Below are 19,888 nucleotides of genomic sequence, written 5' to 3' on the forward strand. Positions count from 1 at the left end.
GCATACAGGGTGTTACAAAACGGTACGGCCAAACTTTCAGGAAACATTCCTCACACACAAAAAAAGAAAATATGTTATGTGGACATGTGTCCGGAAACGCTTACTTTCCATGTTAGAGCTCATTTTATTACTTCTCTTCAAATCACATTAATCATGGAATGGAAACACACAGCAACAGAACATACCAGCATGACTTCAAACACTTTGTTACATGAAATGTTCAAAATGTCCTCCATTAGCGAGGATACATGCATCCACCCTCCGTCGCATGGAATCCCTGTTGCGCTGATGCAGCCCTGGAGAGTGGTGTATTGTATCACAGCCGACCACAATACAAGCACGAAGAGTCTCTACATTCGGTATAGGGGTTGCGCAGACAAGAGCTTTCAAACGCCCCTATAAATGAAAGTAAAGAGGGTTGAGGTCAGGAGAGCGTGGAGGCCATGGACTTGGACCGCCTCTACCAATCCATCGGTCACCGAGTCTTTTGTTGAGAAGCGTACGAACACTTCGACTGAAATGTGCAGGAGCACTGAAATGAAGATTGACACATTGTTGGATGAACCATTCGCAGAAGTGCACCCGTGGAGGCCAATCAGCTGCCGATAGTGCCTGCACACGCTGTACATGGTACGGAAACAACTGGTTTCCCCCGTAGCACTCTCCATACAGTGATGTGGTCAACGTTACATTGTACAGCAGCAACTTCTCTGCCACTGACATTAGGTTTGTCGTCAACTGCACGAAGAATTGCCTCGTCCATTGCAGGTGTCCTCATCGTTCTAGGTCTTCCCCAGTCGCGAGTCATAGGCTGGAATGTTCCGCGCGAGTCATAGGCTGGAATGTTCCGTGCTCCCTAAGACGCCGATCAATTGCTTCGAGCATCTTCCTGTCGGGACACCTTCATTCTGGAAATCTGTCTCGATACAAACGTACCGCGCCACGGCTATTGCCCCGTGCTAATCCACACATCAAATGGGCATCTGCCAACTCCACATTTGTAAACATTGCACTGATTGCAAAACCACGTTCGTGATGAACACTAACCGGTTGATGCTAAGTACTGATGTGCTTGATGCTAGTACTGTAGAGCAATGAGTCACATGTCAACACAAGCACTGAAGTCAACATTACCTTCCTCCAATTGGGCCAACTGGCAGTGAATTGAGGAAGTACAGTACATACTGACAAAACTAAAATGAGCTCTAACATGGAAATTAAGCGTTTCTGGGCACATGTCCACATAATATCTTTTCTTTATTTGTGTGTGAGGAATGTTTCCTGAAATTTTGGCCGTACCTTTTTGTAACACCCTGTATAGCAGACATGTCTAAGACATCAAGGTAATTTGGATGTTCAGATGACTGGGGACAAACTGTGAGCTACAAAGACCTGGGCGTTACTGAGTCTGTCAGGACCAAAGGCACGCAAACTGTCGAAAACACTTCTGCAACTGGAGGGATGCCAAAAAAGAAGTCACCAGTTTCTATGTTTCTATGTTATCTAGGGGTCACTCCTGTAGGACACTCATCTTTAAAGAGCACTTGCAGTAAAATTGCACTAAGACAAAGACGAGAAATAACATCTTGTAGATACTTTGTTGTATGAAGTGGGCTTTTCAGCTCCAACACTAACAACTTCTGCTCTTGGATTGATGGATCCTGTGGCAGAATACTGTGCTGCAGTCCAGATCAACAGCACTTACATCAGACTTGTTGACATGCAATTCAACCAGAATATGTGCATCATCAAAGCATAATCACAAACACTCCAGCTTTCTGGTTACCCATTGCCTGTCATGTGGCTCCCCCATTTTTGTGGCGAGACTCTGCTTGAAGCAAGAGTTCGCAAAAATAACTGGTGATTCTCATCTCCCTGTACATCAGGATATTCCTGCACTCAATAAAAACAGGCTTTGCTCACGTCACACGCATCTACAAGATGCAAAATTTCTGATAAGCAACGTAGTAACAACTACAGAATAATGGACAAAAATATGGCACAACAATGCTACCCCAGAACAGCTTAAGGTGCCCGTCATCTTGTTCAGGCCACCATGTTTTGGAGAGCGCCACAAGATCTGATCTGTGATAAAGAGAACAAGGACAAATCATGGAAGATATACTGACTCAGTGTACAAATAGGAATTAATAGTGCCCAGCTGTGACTCATGGCAACGAAGATATCAATTCAATACATTCAGCAGTTGAATATATATTTGTGACTTTTTGTGCTTTGTTAATACTGGAAGTTGAATTAACTCGGAATTATGCCTTTTCTGTGTATTACATATATTTGTAATTTTTGGGTGTGAGGTGTGATTCTAGTTGTAAGCTAAATAAATAATAAAGAAATTACCAGTCATATTAAATGACAGTAAATAAATTTTTGGTTGCTTCAGCCCATACATCAATTTTGATTTGCATCCTGCATTGTAAGTAACTTTCTTGGCAGAAATAACAATTTAGTGTTCTGCTTCAGAGAGTAAGTTTTGTGCTATACTGGTTATTGCTTTTAGTTGGGAGATTCAGCAGTTCTCTATCAGGTTTAACATTGCTATTTTAACACCATTTAATAAAACTAAGGTACAGTGCTCACTAATAATGAGGCCACAGTCCTTAAATCGGCTACCAAGTTTCCTCAGATCCTTCCTCACACAATTTTTAAGAGTACTTGCATCATGGCTACAACGTAAAACATTGCTCCATAAAATGTACTTCTCTCTGTATGAAGAGGTGATATGTAAAGTAATAAATATGTTATAAGAGAAGCATTATTACCTACAGGTACATATTTTACCTTTGACAGGCTGTGTGTCTGTTACCACAGACTGCGCCTGCTGCTGTGTCTGGCTCGCAGCCTTTGCTGTTGTTGCAGTGGTAGCCCCCGCTGCCACACCTCCACTACTACCGCCTTCCTGTGGCCTAAAGTTTCCTTCCAATCCAGCATGTCGTTCGCGATTGGGGCGGCGGCCAGGCCTTCTCCTGCGTCGACCCCGTCTCGCAGGTTGTGGTAAGGAAACTGTAAACCACACGGTGGGTAAACATTGAATGTCTGTCCAATAATTTATTCTCTCTACACACACCAGTGCAACAAAACTGTCAAGTGTGGATGAAGAAAGGTCACCTTTCACATAACAGAGGAAGTTTGACATGACAAGAAATATTATTAAATGGAATGGCCAGTATTCTGGAGGAGTGCACTTTCTTGTTCTTAGCACTACTGGATGGAAATAAAAATATACAGGATCTATTAAATAAAAGAAGGAGAAGGTATCAGAGTGATTATGGCTATTTTAGCAACCAGCATTCAGTCCCAAAGGAACAAGTAATAAAGCCACACAGGAGACACAGGTAACCCACACTATTCTTCTTCTTCTTTCAAGAGGCTAAGCCTTGCCTCTTTAGCCATAGCTTCCTCTCTTCAGCAGTCCTCTTCATGTCCATATACGTAGAACATCCCATCTCTCTGCTCGTATTTTTTAAGTAGGATGTTCTAGGTTGTCCCCTCATTTTCTTACATATGATCTTGTCCTCGAAAATGTTTTGCAGAAGAATAACATGTCTAATTAGGAGTCCAATCAGTTTTGCTTGGTGCTGGTCTGTAGCTTTCCATTATCAAGACTGGTTTAGGTACTCCCTACATCCAGGTCCAACAGCTATCACAAACAATGACCTGATAAAAAGAAAAGTAAGAGCTGGAGGGCAAGAGAAAATGCATGAAAGATGAAATTTAAACACTGCCAACTAAACAGCATAAAGAATGCTTGAAAATTTCAGAATAAAATTAATAGGTGGAATAATAGACAAAAGGCATGATTGTAAGGTATTTGAAGTATGGGGACAAATCCATACCAAAGTTTTCAACTCACACCAACTCAGTTAAAACTCTCAGGTTTCCAACAGCTATCACGATCACCAACAGAAGTTACAACCTTTCTTTGCTGAGAATGGTACTGGCCTGCTGCAGGATGGCATAATTTCAACAAGCATGAGGAGCCAGTGCTGCTTCAGAAAGCACTGGCCCCTCACAAGTTGTGACATTATGTGGTCCCATGGTGGGGCAGACTTGCTGCTTTCTGCTGAACTTGCCTTCCCACACACGACGGAATACAGAGCGCGTCTGGAAGATTCTAGAGTTCGCTACTTCATGAACATAACCATACCTTATCACTTCTGTCAGTTAGCTGATATAATTCCTGATGACAATTGTGATGCAAACTTTCAAACGCTCAAGAATTTGAATTCAAATGATGCAGCTAAAAACTGAGAATAATTGATGTAATCTAAGGGTTCATGGCACTGTGAAGAGTATCATATAAGAGCACAAAATACAATTAATATGTTTTTGAGGCTGAGAAAATGGTGAATCCAATAGACTAAGTGTTATGGTTAATGTGAATACCTTCTTTCATTATTTGTGTTTCAGAAGTCTGTAGATGATAACAGTAACTTTGCTTCTCCCATTTGCTTATAACAATTCCTAGTTACTCGTACAAATCATTGATTCTTGAGCTTTCCTGTCATGCATCACCTCCTCCTCAGCTAGACATTGCATCTTTTTAACTCTTGAGCAGATGTTCTATTGATATAGACTGCACCATGTTTAGTTTTCTGTTAGTGGCAACACTGCTTTCTGTCAGAGATTACTGGCACACTAGCTATTCCTCTGTTGTTGTCTCGACTACAATCTGTTGTGGTTAGTTTCACTCTGTAACTTTCTGTGTGCATTTTGTTATGTGAATCTGTTGGCAAAATGCTACTGGTGTAGAAAGAATACCTTGTGCCTTGTCCTCAAGTAAATACATATTTGGTACATATGTGAAAACATATCAGTGCTTTGAAAAAACTAATTATTCTGTTACTTATTCAGTCAAAATTCTGCTGGGGTTGTTGGATATGTCAGATCATGAACTGTGCAGCAGTGGCAGTGGGGAATCAGACGAGGAGGTGGAAGTAATGCTAGAAAGTGAGCATGACAGTGATTCTGAACAAGACATATCGTCTGTTATTGAAGTAGACAACAGTGATTTGAGCGACAATGTGGAATTTTTTATTGGCAGAGATGACTTTACAAGCTGAAGAGGAATGGAATACTTAACCAGAGTAAAGTTAGATTAGATTAGATTAATACTTGTTCCATAGATCATGAATACAACACTTCGTAATGATGTGGAACGTGTCAGGTTAATAAAAGATGTCTGTACAAGATATTACATTACACAAAATATTGGGTGACACCAATGTTTAAGGTTACCCCCCCCCCCCCCCCCCCCCCCCTTAATTTATATCTAAAAATTCAGCCAATGAGTAGAAGGAGTTGACATCTCGAAATTCTTTTAATTTATTTTTAAATGTTGGTTGGCTATCTGTCAGGCTTTTGTGGCAGCATAATTTACCCCTATCTGTGCCAAAGTCAGATTTAACCCTGCATATTGAAGATCATCCTTTCTCCTGGTGTTAGAGCTATGCACACTGCTATTACTTTTGAACTGGGTTGGATTATTAACAACAAATTTCATAAGTGAGTATATATACTGTGAGGTTACAGTGAGGATCCCTAGATCCTTAAATAGATGTCTGCAGGATGACTGTGGGTGGGCTCCAGCAATTATTTTGATTACACGTTTTTGAGCAATGAATACTTTTCTACTCAACAATGTGTTACCCCAGAATATGATGCCATACGAAAGCAGTGATTGAAAGTAGGCATAGTAAGCTAATTTACTGAGATTCTTATCACCAAAATTTGCAATAACCCTAATAGCATACGTAGCTGAACTCAAGACGTTTCAGCAGACCATCAATGTGTTGCTTCCAGTTTAACCTCTCATCAATGGACAAACCTAAAAATTTTGAAAATTCTACCTTAGCTACAGACTTCTGTTCAAAGTCTATATTTATTACTGGACTTGTGCCATTTACTGAACAGAACTGTATATACTGTGTTTTATCAAAATTTAAAGAGAGTCCGTTTGCTGAGAACCACTTAATAATTTTGTGAAAAACATCATTTACAATTACATCACTTAGTTCTTGGTTTTTGGATGTTATTACTATACTTGTATCATCAGCAAAAAGAACTAACTTCCCATCTTCATCAATGTGGAATGGTAAGTCATTAATGTACATCAAGAACAGTAAAGGACATAAGACCAAATCCTGTGGGACTCCGTACTTGATTAGGCCCCCCCCCCCCCCCCCCCCCAGTTTGAGGAATCAGCTGTTGTTTTAAAATAAGAATGTAGTGAAAGTGTTTCCTGGTCCTAGAAGCAATGCAGATGACCTGAGTACTGAAATTACTGCTTTTTTTTAAAAAAAATAGACAACAGTATGATAGATAATACGGTCACTGACACAAATCTATATAGGAACTGACATAGTTGCTTTACTGGGATGTTTATATCTGACAGGAATAAAGAAAGAGCATCACACTAACATACTTGAGCTATCGCACTCATATATAACAGGAATGCAAGTTCCAAAAGCATGTATAAGTTATTACAAGAGATTTTTGTTTTTACTCCGCTGTATGTGTTTTGATCACAAGGACACACAAGCTGAAAGAAGAAAAACATACAAACTAGCTGCTATTAATCCTTTCTTGCAGCTACTTGTTCTCAACTGCAGAAAATTTGTACAACCTTGGGCCCTTTGTGACTAATTATGAGAAACTGGAGGCTTTTTGTGGACACTGCAGTTTCATAGAAATTTTTTTATATCATCAATAAGCCTGCAAAATACGCAGTCAAGATCTTTGTTATGTCAGACTCAAAAATATTTTTTACAAGTAATTAGGAAGTATACTGCGGGAAACAAGAGGATGGCCCATATCTGATCTCAAACCAGCCAGGCAACATAGGAATGCACCTGTTCCTAACATCAAAGGTTGCAATAGAAATGCCACATTTGACAACTGATACACCATTTACCCTTTGGTAACATCTTTCCTAAAGAAGTAGCTGACACATATTGGCACGCTGAAGAAGGACAGAGGAGAAATACTTGACGAATTTCAGGCAAGTAAAATATGAAAAATTGGGCATTCAATCTTTAGATTTCAAAAAGACATAGTTCTCTCATCATATGTACCAAAGAAAAACAAAGCAGTGATACTGTTATCAATGATGCGAGAACTACCAAAACTTGATATGCCTGAAATAATAATGGACTACAACTTGAAAAAAGGAGAGTTGACATCGTGGATCAATTATGTATTGTGTACAATGCCTCGCGCATAAAAGACAATGGTCAATGTGTATCTTTTACTCTCTCATGAATGTATCAGAAATAAATGCACAGATTTTGTATTCCTCAAATATAAAAAAACCCACATTATGCAAGAAGATTTTTTCTGAAAATTTATCAATGACATTGTTGAAGCCCCATTGACTGAAAGTTCCAAAATAACGTGTCTGCCTGGTAACATTTCAGTTTTCTTGATTAAATATCTAGGAGCCTTGAGAAAGTGACATATGTCCACCTGCTTCCCAAAAATCAGCAAACAAGAAACATGAGAGGTGTGTAATTTGTGGCTGAGAAAAGATGTATCAAGAACAATTACATGTGATATATGCTAAAAGTTTGTTTATAAGAAACATGTGCTTGCACTTGCAACAGTAATCAGTAAGCTCTTTTTTTAAAACAGCGGATTCCATTCATGAGGCTTAAATTGTAAGGGACATGCACAATGCTGAAAAAATAAAGTAAGTAAACCTTAAACAAAACACTTCGTATTAACTTTTCATGAAATATTTAAATTTTACCCTAAAAAAGTTCAAATAATCAATCAAGTTCACAAAAAGCATAGAATTAAAATGGTCAGTAACAATATTTACAAAATAAATATCACTTTCCCAAAGTTTAAGAGTGTGTTTTGCTAATTATGTACTGGAGCACAAAATACCTGGTGCGTCTGCTCAACTAATGAAAATGTGGTGCACATGCTCAATGGTTAAATGGCTCTGGGTTTACACAGTCATTTCGCTTCAGCCTCCCCAACCCTGCCCACTTTTTCATTAGTTTCATGTTACTGTACCACCATTTTTAAAATTACTACTCAAAACATTTTTGTGTATTTAGGTGTTGCTAACATCTATATTTACTGTTCTATTTCTTTCCAAACTTTATTTTCATACAGTCTTTTTTTCTCTAAGTTTTAAGTGGAAATATTTCACCTACTGACAGTAATTTTTTCTCAATCATAAAACATGAATCTTTGCTACAGCAATCTACAATCTATTTTGTCCTCACTACCTATAGAGCCTGTTCTCTGTGATACTCTTGCAGTTTCCATCTCTTAACAAATGCAGTTGTCTTCCCCCTCCCTGAATCCCTCTTTCTTCCTTTCTTTCCTGTAATATCTTTTTCCCAAAAGCCACATGTTACCTGCATCTGTAAGATTATGGGGCTACTGACAGTAAACACTATTATTTGTTACCAGGAGATGAGATACTGGCAGAAGTAAAGCTGACTGGGCGTGAGCCGTGCTTCGGTAGCTCAGATGGTAGAGCACTTGCCCACAAAAGGCAAAGGTCCCGGGTTCGTGTGTCGGTCGGGCACACAGTTTTAATCTGACAGGAAGTTTTTTTATTTGTAACATTGCAAATGCGAGTTTTCAATACTTGAACCTAGGCAGTCAAATTATTTATATGACAGATTATCAAGACATGTCTTAAATTTGACAATATTTCATTTTATGTCTGCTGAAGGCATGTTAAATATCTTTTTAACAAACATAGAACCCATTCTGAATGCTAGACAAGGAGGCAAAATATAAGGGAAAATTATCTGAGTGTGTTCTGTACTGTGATTGGTATGTGCTCTGTGACATTATTATTACTGGCCACAAATACTTGAGGCTTACAAAGTACGAAGTTTCTCCAGAAGTTCGCATAACTATCAAGGTTGATTTAGATTGTATCAGAGATTTTAACCAAGTTAGGTGATGACCTGAACCTTCTGTATTCTTTTGTGGAACCTATCAACAATTTTCAGCCACTTACCTAGTTTTTGAACATGTTAAATGTTCTTGATAAGCTGCACATTTCCAATCTGGGATGGGATAGTGCTTCATGAGAATGTTCCAACCCACACATCTGCCTAAACTTCACAAAACATTCAGGTATTGTTCTGGACCACAAGAGAATACCTTCTGTACAGGCCAGACTTACTGCTCTGCAATTTTCATTTGTTTGGACCACTAAAAGAAGCAGCTGGATGAGACAGATTTGGTGATGATAGCATTGATGAAATGTTTTGTGTGCAACTGGCTGCTGTCAAAGCCATGTTTGTTTCATGAAAACAGGACCAAGAAATTGTCTATCCACTGGGAAAAACGTGTTTCCCATTCAGGAGACTAAATAGAAACATAAGTTTGGCTGCATGAATTATTCCGAAGTTTAACTTACAAAAAAATTCATTTTATATTTGTAGTTGTGATTGAAGGTTTAATGTTGTGGCATACATTAGCAATATTACAACTGAAAGAAATAGGTGGATTCTTAATTCATGTTGGCAGAAATACTTATTTACCATTGGAAAAGCAAACATGATGACTGAACTATGTCTCTTGTGACATTTTGTTTATTTGCTTAATTACAGGTATAGGACAGCTGAGTTTGAAATACAAATGCAACCACTGGGAATCTGTATTTTGTAATCCAACCCAAGATTTTGGACGTCATGTTTTTTCTTACATCAGTAATAGGTTTTTCTGCCACCATGAGATGGGCTTTGTAAACTTTCCACAGCTGTATTACTAATATATTCTAACATATGCTTGAAAAAGAATAATAGTAGAAATTACGATTGCAATTAATAAGTATTGTGACATCCGTAAACAGTATTCAACAAAATAAAAAAAAAATTATTAAAGGATGTCGAGTCTTTTTCCATCAACCTTCTACCACCCCCCCCCCCCCCCCCTCCCTCCCTTTCTCGAGTCCTGCTTGCTCTCTTGCAACGTATGCTTGAGGGTGACAGACTGTTGAAATTGTTTTTTCAGTTGATAAATATACTGACATCAATAAACAGTATGCAACATATTCAAACTTTTCATTAAGACTTTGGAGACTTGTTCTACCAAACTTGCTCTCTCTCTATCTCCTCTTTTCAAGAGATGGAGAGGAATCATTCAGGTTTTAAAGTCAATGCCCAATTTATAAATGAAGCCTCACATTAAGTTAGTAAAGGAAACATATGTGCATATGTTATATGCCTTTTCACCATAGCTAGATGTGCAGTATCGATGTGTGACAGAGAAAAATAAGATGTTCAGTTTTCAGAGGAATGCTATACAGAAAAACATATTTTTATGATCAAAGGATAATAAGAAAATTTCCAATTGGATTCAAAATATATTTCATAACCTCAGACAGAAAAGACAGGAGGATGTTTAAGATAAAAAAAAAATCTTTGTATTTTCTCTAACCTTCATAACATTTTTGCAATTGGAAGATGCAACAGGCTGTGCGTGCATCAAGGTATTGGCTTAAGCATGTCATGCCAGCCAGCACTGTTGTGATTCATGCAGGAAAACAATCCTTGGATGTCACTAAAGCCTGATAATATTTTATTCAGAATAGTGGAAATAATTGTGAATATTCTGAAACAAGCATAAAATGGAGAAGAAACTAATAAGGATGTTACCTACACTAAGACTATGGAAACGGTAAGTAAATGTTGTGAAAGCAATGAAGTCACAATATAACAGGGTAAAAAAAATTAAACAACTGGATCATAATTGAAAAAACCTATCTCTACTAACACCCCCCCTCCATCTCACACACACACACACACACACACACACACACACAGGTGTGTGTGTGCACGCGCAGAGAGAGAGGGGGGGGGGGGGGGGGGGAGAGAGAGAGAGAGAGAGAGAGAGAGAGAGAGAGAGAGAGAGAGAGAGAGAGAGAGAGAGAGAGAGAGATCAAACCTCTAGAACTTCTCTATAACTAGATTGTTAAACTTCCACATCAAATTTTTTGTCCTGTGTCTTCTGAACTAGGTCTCATAATATCTTAACAATAAATACTAAATAAGTATAAGTCACTGAAGTAGATACAAAAAGCCTTTAGAAGGTATGAGGTGAAAGCTGTCGTCTATGCATGCTCTGTATGCAAGAATTTGGACAAATAAACAAAATTTACATATACTAACATGTAATGATGTAAGTACTCACAATCTGGTACAGCTTAAATTGGGTTTTATGATGATGGGAGGAAAGATGTCCACACATCTGTAGTTGGTTTATGGATTGTGCACATGTGAGAGGTAATAGCTCAGGAATCACGCCAGTTTTGAACATTTTGTTCTTTTCCTAGTCACTATCTCTACCCCCACCCACATACAAACACAAACACACAACCATGGCTTTGTACATCAGACATATCTGGGAGATCACAACTTATTTTCACCTTTATACTCCTTTTCGATCAACTCATCAAATTTTCAGAATTCTTCTTTAGTCCACACTTCAAAAGAAAATGTTTGATGCTGTGGACAAGGAAGAAAGTGGGAAATACTGAAGAAAACTGGAGTACAGGACGACATGATACATGGGATCAAGAATGTGTACCGTGACAGCCACAGTAATGTCAAATCATCTGTACAAATGACTGAATCCTTTGGCATGAAATTTGGTTTAAGGCAAGGTGGAGTTCTGCATCCTCTTCTTTTCATTACTATAATGAATGAAGTCAAAGGGACATTACACCAAACAACCAGAGGTGAAAAAAGAAATCCATGTTGTTTGCTCATAATATTTTTGTGGTGTGACTCTAAAGAAGACCTTCCAGATCAAATAAACACCTGGGCAGAAGCTGCTAAAATATGTGGTCTCATTTTTACCCAGGAGAAAAGTGAAGCAATTGTCATGAAAATATATGGACAACTATTGGGACATGTTTAACCTGAGGGGAAACAGCTACAGATAACCCATCATTTCAAATCTCTTGTCTGTGTTGTCTACAATTCTGGTTCTACAGACAAAGGAATCACTCAAAGAATACACCAAAGTACTAACTTCTACCAATGAGTTAAAGACCCATTTTGAAATATGGTTGTGATTCATAGACACTGGAAAGTAAAGAGACCAGTAGAATTTACATGACTGGGACGAGTTTTGCCTGTAGCATGGTGGAAAAGATGCAGTAGAGATAATATCTGAAATGTGGAAATCTGAAAACCAGTGTGTTGTAAGACTTCAAAATAAAATAATCTTGTAGCGGCTGGATGTTATGGACATGTGGGACACATGGATGCTAACAGGCTACCAAGAATAATGTACAATTTAAAATTCATACGTAAATGACCAACAGGTTTGGGACAAGGATGTGATGGTTTCTGGCATCGAGCACAGAGGACGTTTCTGGGATGGATTCAAGGAGGGGGAGAAGCATCATTTGGCAACCCAATTAATTAAATTGAATGATTCTTGTCTGAACTGCTTATTGTCCATTTTTCACTTCCGTACAAGGCAGTGCTCATGCAAATACACTAAAAGACTTTATAAACTTAGATTGACACAGAGAGAGGAGGAGGGGAGGGGAGGGAGGGAGGGAGGGAGGGAGGGAGGGAGGGAGGGAGGGAGGGAGGGAGGGAGGGAGGGAGGGAGGGAGGGAGGGAGAGAGAGAGAGAGAGAGAGAGAGAATATACCACGAAGGGGTTATGTCATTTTGTCAAAAATTCATTGATGGAAAATGCAAAATTGTAAACTCTGGAGGCCTATGGATAAATGTGTGACACTGCAGCGCAATTTCACTCGACTATTCCTGGCAAGAATAGTAACCAGGTACATATAAATCATTCCGTGTACTCGGTTGGACAGTAACTATACCTCACAGACAGGCACATTAACAATATATACAAATGTCAGCATTTGAGAGACGAAGTGTAGTTGGGTTCAAAGAAGCTGCTTGGAGAAATCAAGAAATAATTCCACATTTGAATAGGAACAATGCCACTATTCGACAATATTGGCAGTAATGGGTGAAGTAGTCGACCAAGAGAAACGACAGACAGAACAATCACCATAGAGGCACTCAGACCCCCAAATTCAGCACTATCATCAATCCGATGTGCAAATAGTGATTCAGTGACCACAAAGACCATTAATAAGTGGCTCACAGAAAGGGGGCTGAGCCCACAGTGCCCCTTGCACTGAGTACCATTGACCTCTGAAACCAACAAGCCTGTTTGCAGTGGTGTTGGGTACATTCGGCCTGGAATCTCACTGACTGAAATAGAATTGTTTTCAGTGATAAGTCCTGCTTTGAACTGAGCTCCTACGACGAGTGAAGGTGCGTGTGGATACGCCTCAGACAGCGGTAGGATACTGACCTGACTGTCACCTGCCACATGGCCAAACAACCTTTTGCGGTATCATCTCATTTCATGGCAGTACATTGACAATACTCTATGCCTATTGTTGTCCGTCATGGCAGTGCATCCTAGGTTTACATTTCACCAACATAACGCCCATCCACGCATTGTGAGAGTTTTTACCGCTTGTCTCCCTATCTTGGCCACAAGGTCACCGGATCTCTCCCCAATTGAGAACATTTGGAGCATTATGGGCAGGGTTCTTCAATCCCCCTCAGGATTTTGACAATCTAATGCCACTACCATTTCCTAATATTCTATTAGCATCACCTGATTTAATTAGACTACATTTCATTACTCTTGTTGCTCAAATATTTGAGCATAATGAAAACAAGACTCCATATAAAAAACACAATAGGCTTTTGTCTGAATACTCATAGCCAAATACAGCTAGGGAAAAGGACAAATTGGTTATAAAATTGATCAGTGTGAGGTCTAATTTTGGAGAAAGAATATGTAGTGGCTTTAAAATAGTCATAGTAATGAAGAAAAGGGTCAATCCATATGAAGTGGTCCAGTGATGGTTGCTTGACAATTTTTAAATATTTTAATTTTTTTTAATATGTGATTGTTCTATATTTGAGAAGTTCGAAACAGTTTTTTAAAATAATTTATCTTGCACCTTTACTGGACAGAAACCACTTTTATATGTGGGTGACCGACGATTTTTCAGTCTGGAGACATTAGTGAAAATTTGAATATCTCTGCACTCTGTTGAGTTACAACATTGCAATTGACATTATTGTTTTTAGAAAAGTATTCACTATAACATTGTCTATTACACAAAATACCCTGTATTCAAAAATAACCGGTCAAAATGACCTCCAAAGTTTGGTATCCAAATGTTCAAAAATACACTTTTTAGGCCCAAAAATAACAAACAAGGAGTGATTTATGAAAGTATTTTTCCCTATAGTTAGATATCATACACTAATAGCCTCATATAGAGCAAGAACACTTACAAATGTTTCCTTAATATTTTATGAATTTTTGAAATTTGAAAATTTTAATTTTTTATAAAGTTTGGGGTTCGTTATTTCAGGTGGGACTGACTATAAAAATATGATTTTTGCACAGTTTGTACACCTATGTGATAGCAATGTACTGTGAAAATTTCAACATTGATATCTGACTGTGAATAAAGATACAAAATTTTGAAAAGGAGGAAATAATTCACATTACTCTACAACTAATCTTATAGCTGTTGCCTATTTAAATGGTTCATTGTTTCATTGTAATAAAATTTAATTGTGACACATATTTAGTTAACACTATCACCCAATATTCATTTAGTTTATTAAGTTTTAATAATGCAATATTAAACAATAGGAGCTTTTGCTTTTGTTCCATGGCAATAAAAATGCTCCTTTACCTTTAGGTTTATTGTCAATAAATAAGTACATTATTGCTGGTGTGGCAGTGTAGAAGTATATTATTGCTGGGTGTAGCATTGTTGTAGTCAGTCTGTTCTGAAACCACTATTAGAGATAATGTACATACTTCATCATGAGTGTAGAATGCGTTATGTGCTTTGTTCTGTGTGTAATTTGCAATTAATTTTGAGAGATTAACTGGAATGCAATAACAATAGCAAGTGATGTGTGTCACAAACAGTTTACGGTTCAGTTTCTAAAAATTTGAAAAATGCCAATGACTTTAATGAAGTTAGACAAACTTTGTTTCAATTTCGAGTAAGTTCTTCTGTAACATCAGTGTGTGAGTATCAAGAGAAGAAATATATTCTGAAGTAGAACCACATTTTTGGAAGAAAGTGCTGTGATCCACTTAAAGTTCATAAAATGCCTATTACTAAAGGTTTGAGGGAAATAAAACTTGAACATTTGTCCTTGTTATGCCAGAGTGAAACAGCTTCCCACGTGAAACATAATGTGATTCCTGGAAATCCTCTGTGCCCAAATTGTCACTTAAAATATTTGTCAAGAATACAGAACCAGAATCATGTAACCTTGTTAATAACATTTATATTCCTAATGAGGAAGCTGTTAGCATATTGGATTTTGCTTGTTCTAAGTTAGATGTATCTTCTGCTTTGAAAATAATAAAATTAAGTAGCAGAAAAAGAAAAGCAGCTATTGAAAATAAGGTACAACAAATTTCAGACAAAATTAGAAAAGACTTGGAATCATGTTTTAATAATACAGATACCAACGTTATTTCTCAACAAGAAGAAAACCTACCACCAGCATCATCTGACACTGAATATTTGAGCTTAATAGAGAAATTAAAAATTAAATGTTCAGTGACATCTAAAGAGGAAAAAGTTAAAATGTTAAATTAGCTACCTGACTCATGGTCAAGAGAAAAAATAGTTCTGGAATTCAACATTTCTCATCTTTTGGTTAAACTAAACCGAAAATTAGTGAAAGAGCAAGGCATTCTTCCAGTTTTAGGAAAGAAGAAAGGAGTAGGTGTAAGTGAAGAAACAATTAAAAAGATCCAGCAGTTTTTTGAAGATGATAAAAACAGTAGAATATGCCCAGGTTGCAAAGATAGCAAAAAGAGTTGTTATAAATGGAGTTAATGTAACAAAGCAGAAACAACTAGCGCTGTCAAATTTACATTAACTTTATGTAGCTTTCAAAAATTCTCACCCTGAATGCGAAATTGGGAAGTCAAAATTTTGTGACCTCCGCCATAAGTGGTGTATTTTGGATGGATCTTCAGGGACACACTCCATATGTGTTTGTTTATATCATCAAAATGTCAAACTGATGATTGCAGGTGATCTTAACTTCAAAGATTTACTAGATTTAATGGTCTGTGGCAGTAACAGTTATGACTGAATGATGAGTTTGTGTAATAAATGCCACGGTAAGGAAACCGTTATTGAATTGTTTCACGAATATGAAGAAGAAATGCCAAACAGTATTATGTTCAAACAGTGGGTCACAACTGACAGGGCAGAAATGATAACAGTGGTTAAATCTCAGGAAGAGTAATTGGAATATTTAATTGATAACTTACAAAATCTCAAAAATTACCACTATGTTCCTAAAATCCAAAGTAAGTTTTTGAAGGACGAAAAAGCACAACTTCGTGAAACTGAATGCATAGTGCTAACTGATTTTGCAGAAAATTTTATATTTGTGATTCAGGATGCAATACAAGGGCACCACTGGATCAATGAACAGGCAACAGTGCATCCATTTATTCTCTACTTTAAAAATGAGAAAGATGAAGTTTGCAGTTCTTCAATTTGCATTCTAAGCACAACACTTGTGGCTGTATATTTGTTTCAAAACTACGTAATAAATTACACAAAAGAAAATTTCCCAAGGCTGAGAAGCTGATATACTTTTCAAATGGAAGTGGGAGTCAGTATAAGAGCAAAAAGAATTTTTCAAATGTGCGCAACCAAAAAGTAGACTTTGGGTTGGAGGCTGAATGGCACTTTTTTGCATCTTGCCATGGTAAAAACGCATATGATTGAGTAGGAGGTACATTTGAAGTAAGTAAAGCCAGCCTACAAAGACCAACCACAGACCAAATTCTCACAGTACAGGACATGTATGTCTTTTGCAAGGATAATATCAAAGGCATTACCTATTTTCTGATCAAGAAAGAAGAAGTGGTTCTGTATCTGAAAACAGCACCTCAAACCAGATTTGAAAACTGTATAGCAATAAAACGAACAAAGCATTTCCATAAATTCCTTGGCATTGCAGGAAACTTAGTTCGATGTATGTAACATCAAAAACCGAAATTTATGAGGATAATTGTGTCAGTAAAAAATGACATGGTGGCATGTGTGTATGATTGGCAGTGGTGGCTTGCAGAGGTTGAAAGAATAAGTTTGGAAAACAATGATGTTTTTGTGCATTTTTACCACATTGCTGGTCCAAGAATATCATTCAAGAAATCTACCAGTGACAAAGATTGGATACCAATGAAAAATGTTTTAAGGAAACTTTCAGTCCTTGAACTTACCACAGCAACTGGGAGGTCTTATTCTATATCACAGAAGCTGTATGAAGAAATAAGTGTTCTTAACATTCACCACCAGGTTTTGGAACAGTCACGTCTCGAAGGATGTTAATTGAAAATATTTATTTTAAGTATGTCAAAATAAAATAAATGTTAATTTCAGTGATGTTTCCACTTTTTGTATATAATTCAGTACCTTTCTTCAACAATAACTGATTATATTCCGCAAATATCACACATGAACAGGAAACAGCCATAAGATCAGTTGTAGAGTACTGTGAATTATCTCCTCATTTCCAAAAAATTATATCTTGGTTCACAGTCAGATACCAATGTTGAAATTTTTACAGTACATTGCTATTATATAGGTGTGCAAACTGTGCCAAAATTATATTTTTATATTCAGTCCCATTTAAGATAACAAACCCCAAACTTTACAAATAATGAAAATTTTCAAATTTCAAAAATTCATAAAAAATTAAGGAAACATTTGTAAGTGTTCTTGCTCAATGCTGTAACTTAACCCAATACAGAGATATTCATATTTTTGCTAACGTCTCTAAATTGAAACATCGTCGTGTGCTTACAAATAAAAATGGCCACCATTCAGTAAAAGTGACAGATTTTTTTTTTTAAAAAAACTGTTTTGAACTTCTCAATTATAGGGCAATCACATATAAAAAAATTAAAATATTTAAAAATGGCCAGGGAACCAACTTTTATTGGACCACTTCATTTGGATTGACCCAAAAACTTAATTAGTGATTTGAGGGAAAACTGTAACATATGACAAACAGTTGCTGTTAACTACAGAAATAAAGTGTCAAAAAGTTCAACCCTTCAGGGCCTAGCTATTTTTTGTAAAAAATGTGGCATAGGTGTAGCCGTGTATGGAAGTGAAACGTGGAGGATAAATAGTTTAGACAAGAAGAGAATAGAAGCTTTTGAAATGTGGTGCTACAGAAGAATGCCGAAGATTAGATGGATAGATCACATAACTAATGAGGAGGTATTGAATAGAATTGGGGAGAAGAGAAATTTGTGGCACAACTTGGCTAGAAGAAGGGATCGGTTGGCAGGACATGTTCTGAGGCATCAACGGATCACCAATTTAGTACTGGAGGGCAGCGTGGAAGGTAAAAATCGTAGCGGGAGACCAAGAGATGAGTACACTAAGCAGATTCAGAAGGCTGTAGGTTGCAGTAGCTACTGGGAGATGAAGAAGCTTGCACAGGATAGAGTAGCATGGAGAGCTGCATCAAACCAGTCTCTGGACTGAAGACCACAACAACAACATTCAGAATTTCAAAGAGTGCATTCCAGTTAACATACTCAAAAGATTTCTTGAATCTAAAAATGCTACAAATGTAGGGTTCCATTTCTTCAGTCAATATTATAATATTGTACATTCAGTATAGCCTCACATGTTCCTATATTTCTCCACCCAAACTGATCTTTTTCCAGGGTCAGTTTCTACCAGTTTTTTCCATTTTTCTTGAAGTCTGGGGGTATTTTGTCCAATTAATAAATCTTACGATATTTCTACAGTGTTTCTTACCTTCAGGTGATACTTGTAGAATGAGTGTGTTCACTATGTTACACCTCCTTTATATTCTTATTGTTCTCCTTCTTGCTACCCAGTCACACACCCCACTCAACATGAGCTCAACAGTTTGTGAAGAGATGGGGAGTGATGAGAGTATACAGGAGGTGTGCACCAACGAAGGCACTTATTCTACAACTATCACCTGAAGTTTATGGCAAGGTATGCTGCCAAAATATGTTATGGAAAAAAAACTGTACCTGCCTGGACACGCGAGAGCAGTATGAACAAAACCTATACTGTTGTTGAGGTGCAGAATCTTCATGACAATTTGGTAAGGGCATGTTAAAACAATTTTGATAATAAACAACCCTCTTCTGATTTGTGTGGGTCCTTTAACTGCGTTTTTACAAATAATGGGATGTTAACAGTACTTTTTTTCACAGCAGTAGACAGACACCAGAAACTTCCAAATACATTGCGTAATGGTAAGACACAGAATATTTAAAATGCAAAACATTTCCAGTGGCAGAAAAGGACTTTGACCATAATTTATTAGTTATGAACAGCAGATTAAAACTAAAAACTGGTATGAATGCAGGAAATTAAAGAGACAGGAGATGGATAAGTTTAAATAACCTGGGGTTGTTGAGAGTTTCAATGAAAAAATTCAGACAACTACTGCCTGAAATGGAAGACAATTGGATAGCCTTGAGAGATGAAGGATCAAAGAGGCAAGGCCCAATGGGAACCCTTAGATAACAAATGAGACACTGAATGAAATTGAAAAGTAAAAAAAAAAATAAAAATAATCTAAGAATAAACAGACAAGAAAGAATACAAACGTCTAAAAAAAATTGAGACTGACAGTAAGTGAAAACTGGTGAAGCAGGATTGGTTGGAAAAAAATGAAAGGCTTTAAAAACATAATTGATTATAGGACACACTTGAAGATAATACTATAGAAAGAGAAGAGGAAATAAATGAAGATATAGGAAGGGTGATATGATAAGCC

General features: G+C 37.3%; 1 protein-coding gene across 5 annotated transcripts in view; it reads right to left on the reverse strand.

Moving 5' to 3' along the window:
* The window catches only part of LOC126283944 (peregrin), a 242,985-nt gene that overhangs the window by 70,969 nt on the left and 152,128 nt on the right, over positions 1-19,888 (reverse strand). For all 5 annotated transcript variants that reach the window (XM_049982350.1, XM_049982348.1, XM_049982346.1 and 2 more), the window contains one exon: positions 2,800-3,021. In XM_049982350.1, the coding sequence (XP_049838307.1) occupies positions 2,800-3,021 (222 nt within the window). The remainder of the gene's footprint in view (positions 1-2,799; positions 3,022-19,888) is intronic.

This window comes from Schistocerca gregaria, chromosome 8 (genome assembly GCF_023897955.1).
Source record: "Schistocerca gregaria isolate iqSchGreg1 chromosome 8, iqSchGreg1.2, whole genome shotgun sequence".
Taxonomy (NCBI): domain Eukaryota; kingdom Metazoa; phylum Arthropoda; class Insecta; order Orthoptera; family Acrididae; genus Schistocerca; species Schistocerca gregaria.